General features: G+C 48.9%; 1 protein-coding gene across 1 annotated transcript in view; it reads left to right on the top strand.

The window, feature by feature from the left end:
* Window positions 1–22,441, top strand: part of CALCOCO2 (calcium binding and coiled-coil domain 2) — a 138,923-nt gene that overhangs the window by 74,391 nt on the left and 42,091 nt on the right. The window contains exons 11-13 of the mRNA XM_075350039.1: window positions 11,532–11,600; window positions 14,259–14,366; window positions 16,545–16,640. Of these exons, the coding sequence (XP_075206154.1) occupies window positions 11,532–11,600; window positions 14,259–14,366; window positions 16,545–16,640 (273 nt within the window). The remainder of the gene's footprint in view (window positions 1–11,531; window positions 11,601–14,258; window positions 14,367–16,544; window positions 16,641–22,441) is intronic.

The following is a 22,441-nucleotide window of genomic DNA, read 5'->3' as shown; positions in this document are numbered from 1 at the left end:
GCTGAGTTTTTCGTTGTGCTGAGGGTTCCTCATTTCTTCTTCCCAGCCCTTCTCATAAAGCAGAGGTCCCCAATCTTTCTGACTTTGAGAGCCACATTCAGCTCAGAGATGGTCGAGAGCCACATTCAATTCCCTACCCCCCTCACAGTAGTGGCACCTAGAGCGCCCATTACCGGTATAGTGACAGCCAAAGCTTTTCCACAGACATATCACCGAGGCAATATACCAAGATTCAGGGGTTTCTACTGTACCCCATCTAGATCTGCTCTTCTGTGTAGGGCTACTCCTAAAAGTCTCCATCTGGAGTCCTGCTCTTCATAGCTAGATTTGGTGCTGATGCACCAAGCTAGAGGACAGTCGCGAGCCACACTTCACTTACCCAAGAACCACATGTGGCTCCAGAGCCAGAGGTTGGGGACCCCTGCTATAGAGTATAATAGGAGCTGTATCCTGACACCCCATTATCCTAGCAGTCCTTCTTACTTCGGCTAAAATGGGTTTGAGCTGTTTTTCAGATGGGTTGGGGAGTCCAGGAGACAGGGGGGTAGGAAGAAGTGGCTTATAAGTGGAGAAAGAAGCATAATTCTCCAATAAGATTACGATTAGAAAATGTCTTATTCTTTAGTACTATTGATACTATTGATTTATGCAAACAGTGACCTGTTAAAGTAGAACTTTCTGAGCATTTCTAGCCCAATGCACATCTTTCTGAGCTAAGGGTTAGAAATATTGATGGTTCCCACAACCTTCTGAAAAAGACCAGAAACACTTGGCATTGCTTCTATTTTTCTTTATATTATGCAGACAATAACTACAGTATCAAGTATATTAACAGCATGCAAAATGTAGACATACCGGCTGTGCGTTTAATATAGTAAAAAATCCTTTGAGTGGAGACCTAACAGAGCCATCTTCCCAAAATTTGCCCTTTAGGCTATGTGCCCACGGGGACAGTGTCCTGTGGTTATATCCGCAAGACATTCCGCAGGTGCTCCCAGAAATCCGCAACAGAACTTTCTCTGTTTCAATGCTGCGGATATACAGCGGAATGTCGTGCGGATATGGTGCGGACATTCTGCATTGAGGATACAGTACCATGGCTTCGGCACTGCATCCTCAATGCAGAAGAAGTGCTGCAGTGATCGGGGTGCTCATACTTACCTCCATCATGCAGCACTTCGCTTTCCGGCGGCCGGGTCACTGTCAGTGTCTGGTCTGGTGCACTGCGCTGGAGGTGGGCGGGCCTGAACTAGCTCCGGCTGTCACATGACCGGAGCTCATGCAGGCCCCGCCCACCTCTTCCTTCCTGTACCTGGCTGGATCCACCGCGCTGCTGCTGCTGCCGCTACACCAGACGGAGAAAGTGACTCGGGTCTCTATCAAAGCAGGTAAGTATATGGGACCCTGCGGAGAAATCCGCAACAATAATTGACATGCTGCAGATTTTTCCGCACGATTTCCGCTGCGGAAAAATCCGCAGCGTGGGCACAGCATTTCCCAAATGCCATAGAAATGGCTGGGGAGTTGCTGTGCTGCAGATTTCTGGAAAATCTGTGGCTTTTCCGCGAGAAATCCGCGGCAAAATCCGCGCATTTTCCGCAGTGTGGGCACATAGCCTTAAAGAGCACCTGTAATGAGCACTGTAGCGCTTGTACACAGCTTATGACAAATGCCATTTGCTAGGGTAGTAGAAAAAGAAACAGTTATGGTGGTGCAGAACATGAAGCATCAGGTCAATGCTGTAGCATGCTTCTGAGTTGGCCCCTACTAAACCCCTTTAATTTTGAAATGACACCCCTAAGCGTTTGACGTCAGCACTAGTTGCATTGAAATCCTGCACATGCTCTGTACTTCAACTACTAGGAACATCTTAAATCAATGCACATGCTCGGTGTGTACTAGTGGAAAGAGAAAAACAGAGCATGTGCAGTTTTTCGACACAGCTAGTATTGATGTTAAAGGTCCAGAGGTTGTTAATGAAAAAAGGAACATTATAAGAGCCATGACTAAAAGACTCCACCATGCTATAGCACCACCCTGATGACTACATGCCAAAGGTGCGGACATCAAAATTATTTTTCAGCTCAGCTGACAAAGGGACAATGATCTATATACACTGTATGACTGCATAAACCATGGTTGGTACAATGGAGAATGTAAAACCTTTAGGCTATGTCCGCACTTTGCGTTTTTACCTGCGTTTCTGCAGCGTTTTGAACTGCAGCGTTTTCATGCCAAAATGCATGCGTTTTGCTTTTCAAGCAAAGTCTATGGGAAATGGGGATTTCTTGTGCGCACTTTGCTGTTAAAAAACGCAGCTTTTAGTTTGCATATTTTTGGGCAAAAACTCAGCGTTTAAAGAAGCAGCATGTCAATTGTTTTTGCCATTTGGGCTGCGTTTTCCTAACATTAGAGTCAATGAGAAGTTGAAAAAAGCAAGCAACATCATAATTCTAGCAATTTACCTGCTTTTTTGATGCAGAAAACATGCGTTTTGGATCAATTAATTGCATGCAAAATGTTAATAATGGCATGATATGTCCCTTTACACACACACATAATCCGACAATTAAATTTAAGAGAATTCATAAATAAATGTAATTTTATGCATAATTATTATCATAAAGTTATCATTTTAATAAAATAAGCCATTTTTTAAATGATAATAATCTTGATATTTGTTATCATTTTTTTCATAGTATTTGTATGTTTAAGCTTTATTTAGCATTGTATTTTTAGTCAAAACGCATCTGATTTTAAGCAATGGAAAAGCATGTAAAACGTAGTAAAAACGCAGTAAAAACGCAAGCGTATTTATAGCGTTTTTGAAGTCAAAAGCAACTTTGGCAAATACCATTTCTGCCAGAGGATGCGTTTAGAACTGCAACTAGCTCGACGCAAAGTGTGGACATAGCCTTAAGCTCTGTGCCCATGGGACAACATACCTGCGGATATTGCCGCAGGTTTGTCCGCAGGTTTCCCGCAGCTGCTGCCCGGAATCCGCAGCTATCCATTGCTGCGGGATTCGAGTATTTTTGTTGCGGTAAAAACGCTGAAAAAAAAATGGATATTCTGCAGATTTAAAAAAACGCGTTGATGGTTAAAAACGCAAGGGAAAAAAAGCAGCATGGGCATGAGAATTCACAAAACACATTAATTTTGCTTTTGTTAGTGTATGTTCACAAGTTGCATTTTTGCAGTGGTTTTTCTGCAGGAAATACCAGAGTGGTGGCAAAAAATACGCTGCATACAATGCGCACTTTCTTCATCGTTCCTTATGGGAGACCCAGACCATGGGTGTATAGCTTCTGCCTCCGGAGGACACACAAAGTACTACACTAAAAAGTGTAGCTCCTCCCTCCGAGCATATACACCCCCTGGATGACCAAATCTAGCCAGTTCAATGCTTTGTGTTCAGGAGGTCACACACACATGCATTCTCATCTGATTTTTGATTTTTGATTTCAAAGAGTTGGAAGAAAAGCGGGTCCAAGCTGGACTCCCGGCATGTCCCTTCTCACCCCACTGTGTCGGCGGTGCTGTTAAGGTTGATTTTACAAGGCTGGAGCCTTACATGCCGCGCTCCTTCACCATCCCTCGGGCTCTGGCTTGAAGTGGGAGCCATCACGGTTCTCACTGCTTTGCAGGAGACCGGTCTCCATCCACAGCCCTTTCAGGACCCTGCCGGACGGAGCGCTCACCCCTCAGGGACCTGGCCCTGCGTCTCATAAGCTAAGTATTGAGACGTTATTGAGGGGTCCCTTGTACATTTATTGTGGGGAGAGTGTGTTATTTAACTTTGCTGTGATTTCCGGCCGGTTCTCTGGTTTTCACCTGAGAACCGCGCCGAGGGTGCCTGCTTGTCGGCCGCATGGAAAAATTTAGGCCCCGTCTTCGGCTGCGGCCTACTTTCGGTTTCACTGCCCCTGCATGTCAGTCATGCAGAGGGACAGTGCGGCGCCGCCCACCGGCCGTTCAGCTCAGGGGAGGACACTCCTCTCTGAGGAGATGTTTCCCTCCCCTGTATTTCTCCTTGGCCCTCCGGTTCCCGCTCTTGGACTAAACCCCGCCCCCCCTCCTCATTCCGGCGCCATTTTATCAGCGTTCACACACTGATCGGCGCTGGCTGCTGCAGCTCTGCATCTGGCTGGGGGTCCGAGCTGTGGAATCCGGAGGGCACACAAAACGGTCTGGTAAGCCACAACCTCTCGTTGTGGACTTTCTTGTACACTCTCTGGGGGTCATTCTGAAGGAGTGTGTTCTTTACTGCAGAGCCTCCACCTCAGCAGCATGTCTCTCACTAGGAGCAAGGCTGCAAGGCTTTACTCTATATGCACTGCATGTAAGCTCGTACTGCCTGAACCGAGCACATATCCACATTGTGATGCCTGCTCTAACATGGTGGTGCCTCAGCCTGGAGTCTCCCCAGGGGTCCCTCCGGCTGCTCCAGCCCCGGTGGCTGATCCCCCGGCTTGGGTAACTTCGTTTTCTAAAGTTATATCCCAGTCCTTTGCCGACTCCATGGGACAGCTGTCCCGGACTCTGCTGAGCATGCATCAGCCCCCTTCTCAGGGCGCTTCTGCTGCTCCGACTCTCTCTGCAGAGCTCACAGAGGATTTTTCATCTGTTCCCAGACCCCGTCCTCCTAAACGGAGACGCAGGGACTCTTCTCCTTCCTCGTCCCACGGCTCTGATTCACGAGCTGAATCGCAGGGCGAGGAGGATGCCTTTACTGTGGGCTCGGACGCTACCTCTATATACCCCATTAATCTAACTGAAGGTGATGCCGATGTTAGTGACTTGATTGCGTCCATTAATTCCGTACTGGACCTCAATCCACCAGTGTCAGAGGAACAAGCCTCTCTGGTAGAAAAACACCAGTTTACCTCACCTAAGAGAGCAAGGAGTATGTTTTTTAACCACTCCAGTTTTCAGGCCACTGTGACCAAGCCCAGGGCCTGTCCTGACAAACGCTTCCCAAAGCGTAGTTCTGATGACCGTTTTCCCTTTCCACCAGAGGTGGTCAAGGAGTGGGCTCATTCACCAAAGGTAGATCCTCCGGTGTCTAGAATCTCAGCCCGGACAGTTGTATCTGTGGCCGATGGCACCTCACTTAAGGATCCCACTGACCGCCAGGTTGACCTTCTGGCCAAATCTGTATATGAAGCGGCAGGGGCCTCGTTCTCCCCGTCTTTTGCAGCAGTGTGGGCTCTTAAGGCCGTCTCTGCTTCTCTGGCGGAGATGCATTCCCTCACCAGGGACTCTATGCCCGAAATGGTTGCCTTAACTTCCCAGGCTTCAGCCTTTTCATCCTATGCCATGTCTGCCATTCTGGAGGCTTCTCACCGCACGGCGGTGGCTTCCGCTAAGTCCCTCGCGATCCGCAGGATCTTGTGGCTTCGAGAGTGGAAAGCAGACGCTTCTTCCAAGAAGTACCTTGCTGGGCTCCCCTTTGCTGGGTCCCGGCTGTTCGGTGAAAAACTGGATGAAATAATTAAGGAGGCTACTGGCGGGAAGAGTACTTCCTTGCCACAAACTAAAACCAGGAGACCTGTCCAGGGCAGGAACCAGTCGAGGTTTCGTTCCTTTCGTTCCTCTAACTGGTCATCCTCTAAGCCCTCAGCCTTGTCCACTAACTCAGCCAAGGATCGAAAACCCAAATAAGAAAGCCGCGGAGACACCATCACGTGTTTCTCAACGCTGGCAGGAAACTAGCCAGGTCTTTCACCGGGAAGGAACAACCACGGGAAGGGCAGTCTCCAGTCAAGGAGACCACCTATACCAAACATGGTATCCATCCACAGACAGCCGTTTCGGGGTATTTGCCCCTCATCAGTGTGGAGTAGGAATCTGGCTAGTGGGGGCAATGCCTAGTATAAGACTACTTAAGCAAGCATTGTTGACCTTAGGGAGATCAACATATCCACTGCGGAGACACCATCACGTGTTTCTCAACGCAGTGATTCTAGAGCATTGCCCCCTGGGAAGTATGCAAATAAGAAAGCCGCGGAGACACCATCACGTGTTTCTCAACGCTGGCAGGAAACTAGCCAGGTCTTTCACCGGGAAGGAACAACCACGGGAAGGGCAGTCTCCAGTCAAGGAGACCACCTATACCAAACATGGTATCCATCCACAGACAGCCGTTTCGGGGTATTTGCCCCTCATCAGTGTGGAGTAGGAATCTGGCTAGTGGGGGCAATGCCTAGTATAAGACTACTTAAGCAAGCATTGTTGACCTTAGGGAGATCAACATATCCACTGCGGAGACACCATCACGTGTTTCTCAACGCAGTGATTCTAGAGCATTGCCCCCTGGGAAGTATGCAAATAAGAAAGCCGCGGAGACACCATCACGTGTTTCTCAACGCTGGCAGGAAACTAGCCAGGTCTTTCACCGGGAAGGAACAACCACGGGAAGGGCAGTCTCCAGTCAAGGAGACCACCTATACCAAACATGGTATCCATCCACAGACAGCCGTTTCGGGGTATTTGCCCCTCATCAGTGTGGAGTAGGAATCTGGCTAGTGGGGGCAATGCCTAGTATAAGACTACTTAAGCAAGCATTGTTGACCTTAGGGAGATCAACATATCCACTGCGGAGACACCATCACGTGTTTCTCAACGCAGTGATTCTAGAGCATTGCCCCCTGGGAAGTATGCAAATAAGAAAGCCGCGGAGACACCATCACGTGTTTCTCAACGCTGGCAGGAAACTAGCCAGGTCTTTCACCGGGAAGGAACAACCACGGGAAGGGCAGTCTCCAGTCAAGGAGACCACCTATACCAAACATGGTATCCATCCACAGACAGCCGTTTCGGGGTATTTGCCCCTCATCAGTGTGGAGTAGGAATCTGGCTAGTGGGGGCAATGCCTAGTATAAGACTAAGGGAAGAGTACTTCCTTGCCACAAACTAAAACCAGGAAACCTGTCCAGGGCAGGAACCAGTCGAGGTTTCGTTCCTTTCGTTCCTCTAACTGGTCATCCTCTAAGCCCTCAGCCTCGTCCACTAACTCAGCCAAGGATCGAAAACCCAGCTGGCGCACGAAGCCGCGTCCTCAGAAGAACGGAGGAGCCGCTGCCACTAAGGCAGCCTCCTCTTGACTATCTGGCTGCGCCAGCAACGTCCTTGGTCGGTGGCAGGTTCTCCCACTTTGGCGACGTGTGGTTTCAACACGTCTCCGATCAGTGGGTGCGGGATATCATCTCCCACGGCTACAGGATAGAATTTTCTTCCAGCCCGCCAAACAGATTTTTTCTGTCCACTCCCCCCTGCTCCAAAGCCGCCGCCTTCTCCCAAGGCCGTGGCATCCTTGCAGGCCAACGGAGTAATTGTACCGGTTCCCGCCCGGGAACGGTTCAGAGGTTTCTACTCAAACCTCTTCCTAGTCCCCAAGAAGGACGGTTCCTTCCGGCCCATCCTGGATCTCAAGCTTCTCAACAAGCATGTTCAGGTGCGGCACTTTCGCATGGAATCTCTGCGATCGGTCATTGCCTCAATGACCCAAGGAGATTTTCTAGCATCCATCGACATCAGAGATGCCTATCTGCATGTGCCAATTGCAGTTTCACACCAGCGTTGGCTACGTTTTGCAATCGGAGAGGAACATTTCCAATTCGTGGCTCTCCCCTTCGGGTTAGCCACGGCCCCTCGTGTATTCACCAAGGTCATGGCAGCAGTGGTTGCGGTTCTGCACCTCCAGGGGTTGGCAGTGATTCCTTACCTGGACGACCTTCTAGTCAAGGCTACATCCAGTGCATACTGTCAGCGGAGTGTCTCGCTCACTCTCGCCACGCTTGTTCAATTCGGGTGGCTTGTCAATCTGCCCAAGTCCACTCTGACCCCGACCCAGAAACTTACGTACCTAGGGATGCAATTCGAGACTCTGCCGGCACTTGTGAAGCTGCCCTTAGTCAAACAGCAGTCCCTTCATCTGGCGGTGCGCTCTCTGTTGAAGCCCCGCCGTCATTCCATCAGGCACCTCATGCAGGTGCTGGGTCAGATGGTGGCGTCAATTGAAGCGGTTCCCTTTGCCCAGTTCCATCTGCGTCCTCTGCAGCTGGACATTCTCCGCTGTTGGGACAAGCGGACCTCTTCCTTGCACAGGCTAGTGGCTCTGTCGCCACAGACCAGGAGCTCTCTTCAGTGGTGGCTTCGGCCCCTCTCTCTGTCCCAGGGACGCTCCTTTCTGGCCCCGTCCTGGGTGATTCTCACCACGGATGCCAGTCTATCCGGCTGGGGAGCAGTGTTTCTCCACCACCGAGCACAGGGCACTTGGACTTCGTCCGAATCAGCCCTCTCGATCAATGTGCTGGAAATCAGTGCTGTGCTCCTAGCTCTCGTAGCCTTTCACCACCTGTTGGCGGGCAAGCACATTCGAGTCCAGTCAGACAATGCGACAGCAGTTGCCTACATCAATCACCAGGGCGGGACTCGCAGCCGCCTAGCAATGTTGGAAGTTCAACGTATCCTTCAGTGGACGGAGGACTCCAAGTCCACCATATCCGCAGTCCACATCCCAGGCGTAGAAAACTGGGAGGCAGATTATCTCAGCCGTCAAACCGTGGACAGCGGCGAGTGGGCCCTGCATCCGGCAGTGTTCCGGTCAATCTCCCGCAAGTGGGGCACTCCGGAAGTGGATCTAATGGCATCCCGGCACAACAACAAGGTCCCGGTTTACGTGGCTCGCTCCCACGATCCTCAGGCCTTGGCGGCGGACGCGCTGGTTCAGGATTGGTCCCAGTTCCGTCTGGCCTACGTGTTTCCCCCTCTAGCTCTCTTGCCCAGAGTCCTGCGCAAGATCAGAATGGAGGGCCGTCGGGTCATAATCATTGCTCCAGACTGGCCCAGGCGAGCTTGGTACCCAGACCTGCTCCGTCTGTCCGTAGAGGTGCCGTGGCATCTCCCGGACCGCCCAGACCTTCTCTCACAAGGTCCGTTTTTCCGCCAGAATTCTGCGGCTCTCAGATTGACGGCGTGGCTCTTGAGTCCTGGATCCTGACGGCTTCAGGCATTCCTTCCGAGATCATCTCCACTATGACTCAGGCTCGGAAGTCTTCCTCGGCCAGGATTTACCACAGGACTTGGAGAATTTTCCTGTTCTGGTGTCGCTCTTCCGGCCATGCTCCTTGGCCGTTTTCCTTGCCGACCATCCTGTCCTTTCTACAGTCCGGTCTGCAGCTAGGACTATCCCTCAATTCCCTCAAGGGACAGGTTTCGGCTCTGTCAGTGTTGTTCCAGCGGCGTATCGCCCGACTGGCCCAGGTGCGCACCTTCATGCAGGGCGCATCTCACATCATTCCGCCTTACTGGCGGCCTCTGGATCCCTGGGACCTTAATCTGGTCCTCACGGCCTTACAGAAACCCCCCTTTGAGCCTCTTAGGGAGGTTTCTTTGTTTCGACTTTCACAGAAAGTGGTCTTTCTGGTGGCCATAACTTCTCTCAGGAGAGTCTCTGATTTGGCTGCGCTCTCTTCGGAGTCACCCTTTTTGGTTTTTCACCAAGACAAGGTGGTTCTACGTCCGACTCCGGACTTTCTCCCTAAGGTGGTGTCTCCTTTCCACCTTAACCAGGACATTTCGTTGCCTTCCCTTTGTCCGGCCCCTGTGCATCGCTTTGAGAAGGCGTTCCATACTTTAGATTTGGTGCAGGCGCTCCGGATCTATGTGTCACGCACCGCTGCTCTTAGGCGGTGCACCTCTCTTTTTGTGCTGACCACAGGTCAGTGCAAGGGTCTCTCGGCTTCTAAACCGACCCTAGCTCGTTGGATTAGGTCGGCCATATCCGATGCCTACCAATGTTCTCAGGTGCCTCCCCCGCCGGGGATTAAGGCGCACTCGACCAGAGCTGTCGGTGCCTCTTGGGCTTTCAGGCACCAGGCTACGGCTCAGCAGGTCTGTCAGGCTGCCACTTGGTCTAGTCTGCACACCTTTTCGAAGCACTACCAAGTGCATGCTCATGCTTCGGCAGATGCGAGCTTGGGCAGACGCATCCTTCAGGCGGCTGTCGCCCATTTGTGAAGTTAGGTTTTGCCTACTTCTCAGTTTTCTGTTTATTTCCCACCCATGGACTGCTTTGAGACGTCCCATGGTCTGGGTCTCCCATAAGGAACGATGAAGAAAAAGAAAATTTTGTTTACTTACCGTAAATTCTTTTTCTTATAGTTCCGACATGGGAGACCCAGCACCCTCCCTGTTGCCTGTTGGCAGTTCTTGTTCCGTGTGTTTTCACCGGCTGTTGTTGTAGACAGAGGTTCCGGTTATTCAGGGTTTTACTCTATCGCTACTTGTGGGTGGATGTCCTCCTTCAGCTTTTGCACTAAACTGGCTAGATTTGGTCATCCAGGGGGTGTATATGCTCGGAGGGAGGAGCTACACTTTTTAGTGTAGTACTTTGTGTGTCCTCCGGAGGCAGAAGCTATACACCCATGGTCTGGGTCTCCCATGTCGGAACTATAAGAAAAAGAATTTACGGTAAGTAAACAAAATTCTCTTTTTTTGGGATGCGTTTTTTCTTTGCATTTTTCATCCATCTATTTTAATAAGTGACAAGCACTGCAAAAACGTTGAAAGTTTTTTCCGTGCGTACTTTGAGCCCTGCTGCATTTTTGCGAAAACGCAGCAAGGCTAAAAATACGAGCAGAAAAAAATACGCAATGTGTGCATGAGATTTCAGAAACGTAATTGATTTTGCTGGCACTGTAACATGCCACGTGTGAACATACCCTAAACGGCAACGTTATTCATGCACGAAAAAAAAATATTGAAAAAACACTGCAAGTACTTAACAAATGAATAAGCCTTTATGATTTTCCAAAATGTTGCCTAGATATTTTCTAAGTCCCGATCACACAGACTTCTTGCATGACTATCTTATAAAGCAGATTGCCATCTTAAGGGTGCTTTACACTCTGCGACATCGCTAGCGATTGCTAGCGATGTTGTGCGCGATAGCACCCACCCTCGTCGTACGTGCGACATTTGGAGATCGCTGCCGTAGCGAACATTATCGCTACGGTAGCGTCACACGCACATACCTGTGCAGCGACGTCTCTGTGACCGCCGAACAATCCCTCCTTCAAAGGGGAGGTGCGTTCAGCATCACAGCGACGTCACCGCGACGTCACTAAGCGGCCGGCCAATAGAAGCGAAGGGGCAGAGATGAGCGGGACGTAACAGCCCGCCCACCTCCTTCCTTCCTCATTGCCGGTGGGTGCAGGTAAGGAGATGTTCGTCGTTCCTGCGGTGTCACACATAGCGATGTGTGATGCCGCAGGAATGACAAACAACATCGTACCTGTGATATTAAGGAAAGGAGCGACATGTCAACGATCACCGTTTTTGAACGATTTTGCGATCGTTGATCGTCGCTCCTTGGTGTCACATGCTGTGATGTCGCTACCGGCGTCGGATGTGCGTCAGTAACGACGTGACCCCGATGATATATCGGTAGCGATGTCGCAGCATGTAAAGCACCCTTTAGAGTCTTAGTAAGAAAAGATCCGGCAGCGCTAACACTGATTCTTAAGTTGCAGACGAGTATGCTGGAAAAAGAGAAGAGTGCGAACGAGAATCTGAAGCAATCGCTGCATAAAGAGGTAACGCTCTGCACATGGTATACGCACATAGTCACCCTGTGAGGACGAGACGTCGCTATGGCAGATCAGTTATATGTGTCTGTTACCACTTTACTCCATGATGATCTATGAGATAGAAGCAAATATAAGCCATAATAAAGAAATTACGTCTGGTACACTCAGAACCCATGAAATAGTAAAGCCAGTTATTTGGGGACTTGCTGGAGTACCGTGTACACGGACACATTATAATAACCTGCCCAGGTACACATATAGACGTGCATTAATACACATATTTATCCTGTAGTCATTTATGGCATATCCACTCAATGTGGCAAAATGTCTGATAGATGTGGGTGTCCTCTATAAATATACAATGGCGAAGGAATTAAAGGGGTATTCCCATCTGCAAGATCTTATCCTAATATGTAGTAGGTGTAATAATAACAATGTTAGAAATGTAGTATAGTTCTCCTGATTTACTATGTCACTTACTTCATGTTCAGGGCATTGCAGGACCTTAGATATCTAAGGTTATTGTTACACCTACTACATATTAGGATAGGATCTTGGGATCTGGACTGCCCATTGTAATTAAGGGCACTTCTCAACCAGTTGTTATAATGGTGACGTGAAAAACATAAAAATATATAAAAACTAGCCTTCCATTTTTTTATCAGTTTATAAAATGGATATGATGAGACATGTAATTTGAAGCATTTGGCCAAGATTTACCTTCAGTTTTGTCAGTGATGTTGCAGATTACTTTCATTCAGGGGACTGGGGTTGTAGTGCAAGATCAGTCGCATCTCATAGCAGATATAAAAACATACATAAAATGAAATACAGTAAAAGCAACATAAAGAATAAGAAATGTGAATTTGTCACCAGGTAATCTGAGATTATTATGATGTAGGTACAGAGGCCTTGATTCCAGTAATGTGTCACCTACTGGGTTGCTTGCTATAGTTTTGATAGAATCACTGTTTTATCAGCATGAGATTATCACTAGAGGACTAGTAATCCTGCTGCCTGGTACTCCAGCATATTCATGAGCTCTATATAACCCTGCCCCCAACACTGATTGGCAGCTGTCTGCCTATGTACAGTGTACATAGAAAGCTGCCAATCAGGGGTGTGGGCGGAGTGATATGGAGTATACAGAGCTCAACATTCAGAGAATTAGTAGGTCTGCTGCAGGTAAAACCGTGATTTTATAAAAAAAAAAAAAAAAAAGATGCAGAAAGTAGCCCAGTAAGTCATATAACTGTAATGCTCACAGCCGGTGACCGGGAGTAGCGGACCAACTGCACCACAGGAGGGACCTGTGCTTACCCTTTAGTGGAAGGGGCTTAATTAAGTGCCTATCGCGAGGCAGATGCCAAGTATCACTACCAGGGCAGTGACCAAGACTGTGTCAGCTGACCCCAGGACAGGAGACTGAGTCAGGTGTAGGCACAGGTGCAGGCAACTACACGCGGGATGGCTGGGGCAGACAGGCAGGCGAGTACAGCAGGGTTGGTGAGCACAGCAGGGAGAGATAGGTATGGGAAGGCAGGTACAGGTGACTGACACAAGGATAATGGGACCTGTCAATTAGCTAGCAGACTGGTAAACAAACTAACTAAGGACGTTGCGCAGGCAACTCCCCTAATGGGAGGATGCCTTAAATACATATTGCCTCTCAGCCATAGGTTGAGAGGCATTTAGTGGAAATAGCAGCCCTTTAACAGGAGGGATGATGTGCGCGCGCTTGCCCTAAGCACACTCCCGGCAGACCTGAGCTGTGTGCATAGGCTGCAGGAGAAGGAAGGAAGCAGGAGCACATGTGGACGGCCGCAGGGCAGCTTGGGAGAACGCAACCCGGAGGTGAGTAAGTTGGCGTCTCTGTAGGGGTACCGGCTCTACAACAGAGTTGAAATCAGGATCTCTATCCCTACATCATGCTATTTTTAAATGGGGGTAGCAACAACCGGGTGACAGTTTCCCTATAAAAAGAATCTGGCAGTGACATTAGTACGATAGTTACAGTATATACATATATAACCGTATTTCTCAATAAAACCATTGGTGATGCCAATCACAACCAGTTAGGCTACGTTCCCACTATCATGATCAGTTGAGATTTTGATGCTGCAGAATTTCTGCACCAGCTCCGCACCTTAATTACTTTTATTTTCTTACCTGCATTTTTATTGCATTTTTTATGTCTGTTTTGTTTGTTAAACTTCCTGATACTGATATTATTAGGTGTGGATTACATGCCTTTTTGGTGTATTTCCGCCTTGTTAATGCACCAAAAACTCATGTGTGTATTTTACCTGCGAATGTTCCTCATCTAATGCAAGTCTATGGGGAAAATCCGCACAGAAAACTGAGCGTTCCCACAGGATAAATTGCCATGCTGCGGCTTAGAAAAACTCACCGCAGGTCAGTTTATGCAGTGTAAAAAAGAAGCACAGTGTGCATGAGATTACTATAAATCCCATCCACTGTGCTTGTATTGTGTTTTGGATTTGGCAAAAATACGCAGCGTCAAAAACACAAGTAACACTGATCGTGGGAACGTGCCCGTATAGCTCTCTTTTAATAAGTATATTTAGAAATAATTGCCTTAATGCTGATTGTAATGCAGGACATATCGGAGATATTTTTAAGGTATCTTTAATCTTTTACCAGTTCAATAAGGTTTTGAGTGTAGAGCGTATGTTGAAGCAGAAGAATGAAGAGCTTCGATCTGCAGAAGAAACAATGGCTACATTGATCAAGGAGGTGGATGTTTTGGAGGTAAATAATGTGATATGTAGCAGACCCAATAAAACAGTACATTTCTGTCAGAAACATTAAGTATTTTTCATTCAACCTCTTGAAGCTGCTCTGATAATACAACTTAGTAGGATCTGTGTACGATGTGAAACACAGCGCCATGGATGGTAAAAACTGGAATTGTCTATGGTAATGATTCTGTCATTGGGATGTCTGGCTTAGGAAACTCATTTTCAAATCCTGCATATTAGTTACTAGAAGAAGGTCTTCTCTTAGAAACTTAAAGGAGTTGTCCACTACTAGGACAACCCTTTCTGATTCCACAAGTTTCCCCCAGGTTAAATAATAAAACCTACCATGATCCTGTGATGTATCAATTTTCCAACTTATTGTTTCTATGATATGGCTTTGTTAAAATCAATAAAAATGTTAAATAGAAAAAAAATAATAAAGCCTATACTCACCTGTACCTGTGCCCTTCCAGCGTGGTTGTGACATCATGCGAGACCCACATCCAATCAGTGCCGGCTTCCTTCTCCCAGCCTTTGGACCAAACGAGCAATCAACAGGAAGTGAGTGGCAGCCAAAGTGCTCATTTCCTGTTAACTCATTTGGGTTGAATTTGCGGAGACAGCCCTTTTGATTCAACGTTTCCCCCACGTAAAATAATAAAGTCTATATTCACCTCCCGTACCGGCTATTTTCCAGCGGTGTCCAGGCTCATGTAGGGTTGTGACGTCACGCAATTACTGCGTACCATAAGCGCCGGCTTCTATCTCCCCGCCTTCAGACCAAACAAGTTAATCAACAGGAAGTGAGTACTTCGGCTGTGCTTGACTCGCCCCAGGTCTGCCTGGAGCGTTTGCCTGACCTAGGGCTCTGTACCCTGTTGGTGCTATGGTTCCGAGAGTACTCCACCGTACTCCTTCGGCAACCACACGCCTGTGCCTGACTGGTCACTGTTACACACTCCCTTCAGTACGGTTACGTCCGTCTCCTTTCCCTTCCACTTACTGACTGTCTGACCCTTCCTCCCTGGTTGTCGTCTAGTGGATTGGATCGGCTCCGCCCCTAGGTGGCCATCCATTGGGTCCAACCCTAGTCTGTCACCAGTCCTTGAGAAGGGAAAAACAGGGATTATACATGTGTTTTGGTGTTACCAGCACTGGTCTTCTGGGTTACTGAGGGTAGGCCCTGCATCTTTGACAGGATGCAGTACCTTGTAGCTCCTGATGGCTTCAGGGGTGCCACATGCTCACTTCCTTTTGATTGCTCGTGTGGACGCTGGGCTCACGTGAGGTCACAACCATGCTGGGAGGGCACCAGTACGGGAGGTTTGTATAGGCTTTAGGCTTTATTATTTTACCTGTGGGAAACATGTGGTTTCAGAACGGGTTGTCCTAGTAGTGTGCAACCCCTTTAAAGTGAGCCCGACAACAGATTCATGAATTCATGCTAGAACCATGGCAGCATGACTCATAGACCGACATATTGTGAATGTTTTACTCTGATACGTTGCGGCATGTCTCCTCTTATATACTCAAATAGGGAAAGATCAGTCAGATCAGGGGTGCAGAGCAGGTTCAAACCACCGGGGATTGGACTAGTCATCAGTATGCATCGTTATTAACAAACATTTAAAAGTATGTTCCCTCTGAAACGCCGCACTGTTTCAGAGTAAAACATACCTGGCTGTAATAATAATACTAGTGCCTGATTCATGCTGCCCGTGAATTTCTTTCTCTAGAGGACTTGGCACATCTGTGCAGTGGTATCAATGGCCACTACCTACTGCTTTATTTTCTGTGCTGCAAGTGCATTGAACATCCAGCGGTGGGACAAACTCAATTCTAAGCCCTTCTTAGAGACGAGAAGTGTAATCAACAGTCAGACTATGAGAATCGCACACTGTCTGCACACTTGGCCCGGTGTAGTCAATCACATTGCAGCTTTTTGGCCTCTGTCCTGAAGGTCTGGATCTGTATATGGTTGATTTAACAGTACAGAAGAGCCCATGAAGCCCGTTCATATTTGCAGTGTATTTCTATGGTGAGCAATACGTCTTGTACTCTCATCTCTGATCGCACTACACGCAGGCGGACAGTGGGTGCAGTGTGTACACAGACGACGCTACGTCGCACACTTATACTACTGATTGACTAGAAATAATGAAAACATCTCTATTATTTTTTTTTCCAGGGTGACAATAAAAATAAAAGCATACAGATAGAAACTTTCCATAAAACTATTGGTAATTTGGAGGGTGAGGTGAAACAAATGAAAGATGCGGCCAAGGTACGTCCATTTGTATAATGATAAATTATTACAGAGCTTCTTGTGAATGAAGAAACATAATTGGAAGAGAAGAGCCATAATATCTAGCATTACAGTAGCTAGACATTGTCGGCATTCAGTGTGGTTTGGCTTTATATTTACTTTCAGTGTGGGTAAATTGGTCATTAAATAATTTGTTGGAGACCATAAGTGTCCATGAATCATCGCTTTAAGGTGATACGGACACTAAATAACTGTTAAGGTGGCTTTACACGCTACGACATCACTAAAGTGATCTCGTTGGGGTCACGGAATTTGTGACGCACATCCGGCCGCTTTAGCGATGTCGTTGTGTGTGACTCCTATTAGCGATTTTGAAACGTTGTAAAAACGTTCAAAATTGCTAATCGGTGAAATCCCCCCCCAATCTCAATTATCGTTGCTGCTGCAGTAACGATGTTGTTCGTCGTTCCTGCGGCAGCACACATCGCTATGTGTGACACCGCAGGAACGAGGAACCTCTCCTTACCTAAGTCCCGCCCGCAATGAGGAAGGAAGGAGGTGGGCGGGATGTTCGTCCTGCTCATCTCCACCCCTCTGCTTTAATTGGGCGGCCGCTTAGTGACGTCGCTGTGAACAAACCGCCCCCCTTAGAAAGTAGGCAGTTTGCCGGTCACAGCGACGTCGTTATGCAGGTAAGTACGTGTGACGGGTCCGCGTGATGTTGTGCGCCACGGCAGCGATATGCCCGTGACGCACAAACGATGGGGGCAGTTACGCACGCTAGCGATCGCGCTAGCAAGATCGCAGCGTGTAAAGTGGCCATTAGACTACATTCACATTTCCATTTAGTGGGACAGATAAATGCAATTTTGTGTAAAAAAGGATCCAATGCATAAACTGTTGATTACTATAGGGTTCGTCTGGGTTCCTATTTGTTAGTTTTCAAAATGGAGAAAAATAGGAACAAGCAGAACTTTTTAGAAACTGACACAAAACAGGACTCAGATGGACCCCATAATATCCAATAGGTTCGCTCAGGTTTAGTTCACATCACTTATACATTGGCTCTGTTTATCACAAGAATCCCATTTGTCTGTCCCTCTAGTCTGAAGTGACAAATGAAATGTGCAAATGGGAATGTAAATATCTACAGTAACATGTCTTATCTCCATTGAGAACCAACGATCATGCATGTAGAAATCCAACATGCCAAATTACTTTTTTCCCGACCGCTGACATCAGACTAAAATCAGTGTGTTAGACCAAGTTTTATTAAATCCATGAGCACCTTGAAATGCTGATTGTTTTATCTGACCATCAGTAGATCTCATGAATACAGGCTTGGGTTTAAATATCTGTATGTCCCAAACTTACTTGTTTTATTCATAAACACAACCAGCAATGTTTCAGATATTAGTCCAGTCCATAATCCTCTAACCAGCTTTTATAAGAATGATCCTTCACATTTATCAGCCCATGTAAACCTGCCGTCAGCGATCACCCAACAAACGCTTGATTGTCGGGTGATTAGATACCATGTTTCCTCAAAAATAAGACAAGGTCTTATATTATTTTTTTTCTCTGAAAGTTGCGCTAGGTCTTATAATCAAGGGGTGTCTTATATTTTCCCATAAACAATAATCCACATTTATTCTTGAACAACAAAATTAACATTTATTCAGAAGTCATCACATTCTGAAACATCAACATTTTGTGTTAATCCTATTACTGTTTCAGATGCACATTTTCTTATCCGATCTGCTATTCTTGTGGTGCAGAACCAGTCCTACGGTGGTGGATATATATCATATTTACAAAGGTTTAAATTACCTGCTTACAGTTATTATTCTGTATGTACTGCTAAGTTTACCCCCAAAAGAAAGCAGACACCCCCTAAAAGAATCGCATTTACTAGACCCCAAACAATTGGAGTTGGCAAGTGAATGGGCTCTCACATACAAATCTGCGTCTGTGTCAAGTCCCCTTGTATTCTACAGCAAAATCGCATCACTCATGCAAAGTGATACTGGTACCGATCTGTTTGTGAGAGCTGCAGTGCAATGTAGCTGGAACGACAAGGGACCTGACAATGAAACACATCTCTGTGTGAGCGCCCATCCACCATCGGTGCTTGCTAAATGTAATTGTTTGGGGTTTGGTGAGTGTGATTTATTTTTAGGGGTGGTGGGTGGTCTGCTTTGTTTTAATGGTGTGTGCTTTCTTTTAGGGGTGTCTGCTTTCATTGATGAAAAGTCCTACTGTATTCTTTATCTTTTCTTTGTCGCTCCATTGGGAGACCCAGACAATTGGGTGTATAGCTTCTGCCTCCGGAGGCCACACAAAGTATTACACTTAAAAAGTGTAACCCCTCCCCTCTGCCTATACACCCTCCCGTGGATCACGGGCTCCTCAGTTTTATGCTTTGTGTGGAAGGAGGCACACATCCACTCATGCATTCCCATTTTAGTCAGCAGCAGCTGCTGATTTTATCGGTTGGAAGAAAAGAGGGCCCCCACGGGGCCCCCGGCATGCTCCCTTCTCACCCCACTACGTCGGCGGTGCTGTTAAGGTTGAGGTACCCATTGCGGGTACAGAGGCTGGAGCCACATGCCGTTTTCCTTCACCATCCCTTAGCGGCTCTGGGAGAAGTGGGATCCTGACCGGTCATCCATTTACTGGGACCGGGCTCCCTCCGCAGCCCCTGTGGGAATCTGCCGGACAGGAGTCTATGTATCCTCAGGGACCGGGCCCTGCATCTATAAGGTACTCTGTGTCCCCATGGGGACTGTGCATGGAGCGCTTGTTTCCCGGACGCTGCAGCAGCTGCTGGTTTGTGAAGACCGGGACTTCCGCGCCGACCGAGCCTGTTTGTCGGCCGCGGTCTTAAATTTAGTCCCCGGCTTCATTGCGGCCTAGTAGCATAACTCCCGCCCCCGGGCCTGCCAGTCAGGGGTAAGGGCGGGACGGCCGACCTGACGTCGGTGGTGAGGGCTGGAGCATCCTGTATGTTTCCTCCCCCCTCACTGATCACTGTGGGGCCCCAGATTCCCGCACTTTAATAGCGCCGCCCACGGCTCCCTCCTCCCCTGAGAGCTCCGGCAGCCATTTTTACTACACATTCTGCCGGTGGAGGATTTTCAGGAACGAGCTCTGCAGCTCTGGGAGACCTAAGGCAGGGAATCTGGAGGACACACACTCCGCTTTGGGCGGTCGGTAAGCCACACCGGTCACCCGGTGCTGGTCCCCCTAGGGTGCCGGAATATATATATATATATAGATATATATATTTTCTGTTCGGCCGGGTTGTTTACCCTTTCCCATATACCCTCAGTGATCACCCTCCTAGGAGACAACAGCATGTCGTCCACAAGGAGCAAGGGCGCTAAGGCACAGGGTTTTTTTTGCAACCTGTACCTCTTGTGGGGCTATGTTACCTGCGGGTTCCACCTACCCTCACTGTGAGCAATGCTCGACCCCTGTTTCACTTGCTCAGCCGGAGCCTCGGTCACTAGTGGGCCCCTCGGCTCAGGCAGACCCCCCTGCTTCCACTGTCCAGGCGGCAGGGACAGAGTTTGCAGTTTTTGCTGAGAAACTCTCTGAGTCACTTTCACAATCCATGGCTCAGTCTATGGACAAATGGTCTGCCAAGCTACTAGAAGCCTTGCAGTCCAGACCGGTCCTTACACAGGCCCCGGGCCCTGTTGGATCATCGCCTCCAGGTCCCTCTCGGTCCGCGCCGCAGCGCGCTCCCGGGTGGCCCCTAGGTCTCACGTGGAGGACTCCTGCACGGACCACAGTCCCAGACCGGCTAAGCGGGCTCGCTGGGAATCTTCCCCGACTTCCTCACGCTGCTCGGGTTCCCAGCTTGAGGACTCTCTGGAGGACGAGGCGGACGTCGCAGCTCAGGGCTCTGACCCTGACGTTGCCCTCAATCTTGATACACCTGAGGGGGACGCCTTAGTAAATGATCTTATATCGTCCATCAACCAGGTGCTAGATCTATCTCCCCCGCCTCCACCTATAGAGGAGTCGGCTTCTCAGCAGGAGAAACACCAGTTTAGGTTTCCCAAACGTACACGGAGTGCGTTTTTCGATCACTCTAACTTCAGAGATGCTGTCCAGAAGCACAGAGCATTTCCGGACAAGCGCTTTACTAAGCGCCTTAATGACACACGTTACCCCTTCCCCTCTGACGTAGTTAAGGGTTGGGCTCAATGTCCCAAGGTGGATCCTCTAGTCTCTAGATTGGCGGCTAGATCTGTAGTATCAGTTGCAGATGGCTCATCGCTCAAGGATGCCACTGACAGGCAGATAGAGCTCCTGGTGAAATCCATCTATGAAGCCACAGGCGCGTCTTTTGCCCCGGCTTTTGCAGCCATGTGGGCACTCCAAGCTATCTCAGCTTGTCTGTCTGAGATTAATGCGGTCACACGTACCTCTGCTCCGCAAGTTGCGTCTTTGACTTCTCAGGCGTCGGCTTTTTCGTCCTACGCCATGAACGCCGTCCTGGACTCTGCTAGCCGTACAGCGGTGGCATCCGCTAATTCTGTGGCAGTCCGCAGGGCCATGTGGCTGCGCGAATGGAAGGCAGACTCTGCTTCCAAGAAGTTCTTAACCGGTTTGCCGTTTTCTGGCGACCGATTGTTTGGCGAACGATTGGATGAAATTATTAAGGAATCCAAGGGAAAGGACTCTTCCTTACCCCAGTCCAAACCGAAGAGACCTCAGCAACGGAAAATACAACCGAGGTTTCGGTCCTTTCGGCCCTCAGCCAAGTCCCAATCCTCTTCGTCCAACAGGCCGGAGAAAGGCCAGAGGAACTCCTATGCGTGGCGGTCTAAGTCACGCCCCCAAAAAGCCGCCGGAGGCACTGCCTCCAAGGCGGCCTCCTCATGACTTTCGGCTTCCCCGAACCGCATCCTCGATCGGTGGCAGGCTCTCCCGCTTTTGCGACGCCTGGTGGCCACATGTTCAAGACCGATGGGTGAGAGACATTCTGTCTCACGGATACAGGATAGAGTTCAACTCTCGTCCTCCGACTCGTTTCTTCAGAACATCTCCGCCCCCCTCTCGGGCCGACGCACTTTTTCAGGCAGTGGGCGTTCTGAAGACAGAAGGAGTTGTGATTCCCGTTCCCCCTCAGGAACAAGGTCACGGCTTCTACTCCAACTTGTTCGTGGTGCCAAAGAAGGACGGATCATTCCGTCCCGTTCTGGACCTCAAACTGCTCAACAGGCATGTGAGCACCAGAAGGTTTCGGATGGAATCTCTCCGCTCGGTCATCGCTTCGATGTCACAAGGAGACTTCCTAGCATCGATCGACATCAAGGATGCTTATCTCCATGTGCTGATCGCACCCGAACATCAACGCTTCCTGCGTTTCGCCATCGGGGACGAACACCTTCAGTTTGTGGCACTGCCTTTCGGCCTGGCGACAGCCCCACGGGTTTTCACCAAAGTCATGGCATCTGTTGTGGCGGTCCTACACTCTCAGGGCCACTCGGTGATCCCTTACTTAGACGATCTCCTAGTCAGGGCACCCTCCCGGGTGGCGTATCAACACAGCCTGACCGTCGCTCTGGCGACTCTCCAGCAGTTCGGGTGGATCATCAACTTCCCAAAATCCAAGTTGACACCGACCCAATCACTGACTTACCTCGGGATGGAGTTTCATACACAGTCAGCGGTAGTCAAGCTACCGCTGGACAAACAGCTTTCTCTGCAGGCAGGGGTGCAATCTCTTCTTCGGGGTCAGTCACACCCCTTGAGGCGCCTCATGCACTTCCTGGGGAAGATGGTGGCAGCAATGGAGGCAGTGC

The sequence above is a fragment of the Anomaloglossus baeobatrachus genome, chromosome 5, assembly GCF_048569485.1.
Source record: "Anomaloglossus baeobatrachus isolate aAnoBae1 chromosome 5, aAnoBae1.hap1, whole genome shotgun sequence".
NCBI lineage: Eukaryota > Metazoa > Chordata > Amphibia > Anura > Aromobatidae > Anomaloglossus > Anomaloglossus baeobatrachus.
The sequence above is the reverse complement of the archived record's forward strand: the minus strand, read 5'-3'. Positions and strand labels throughout refer to the sequence as shown.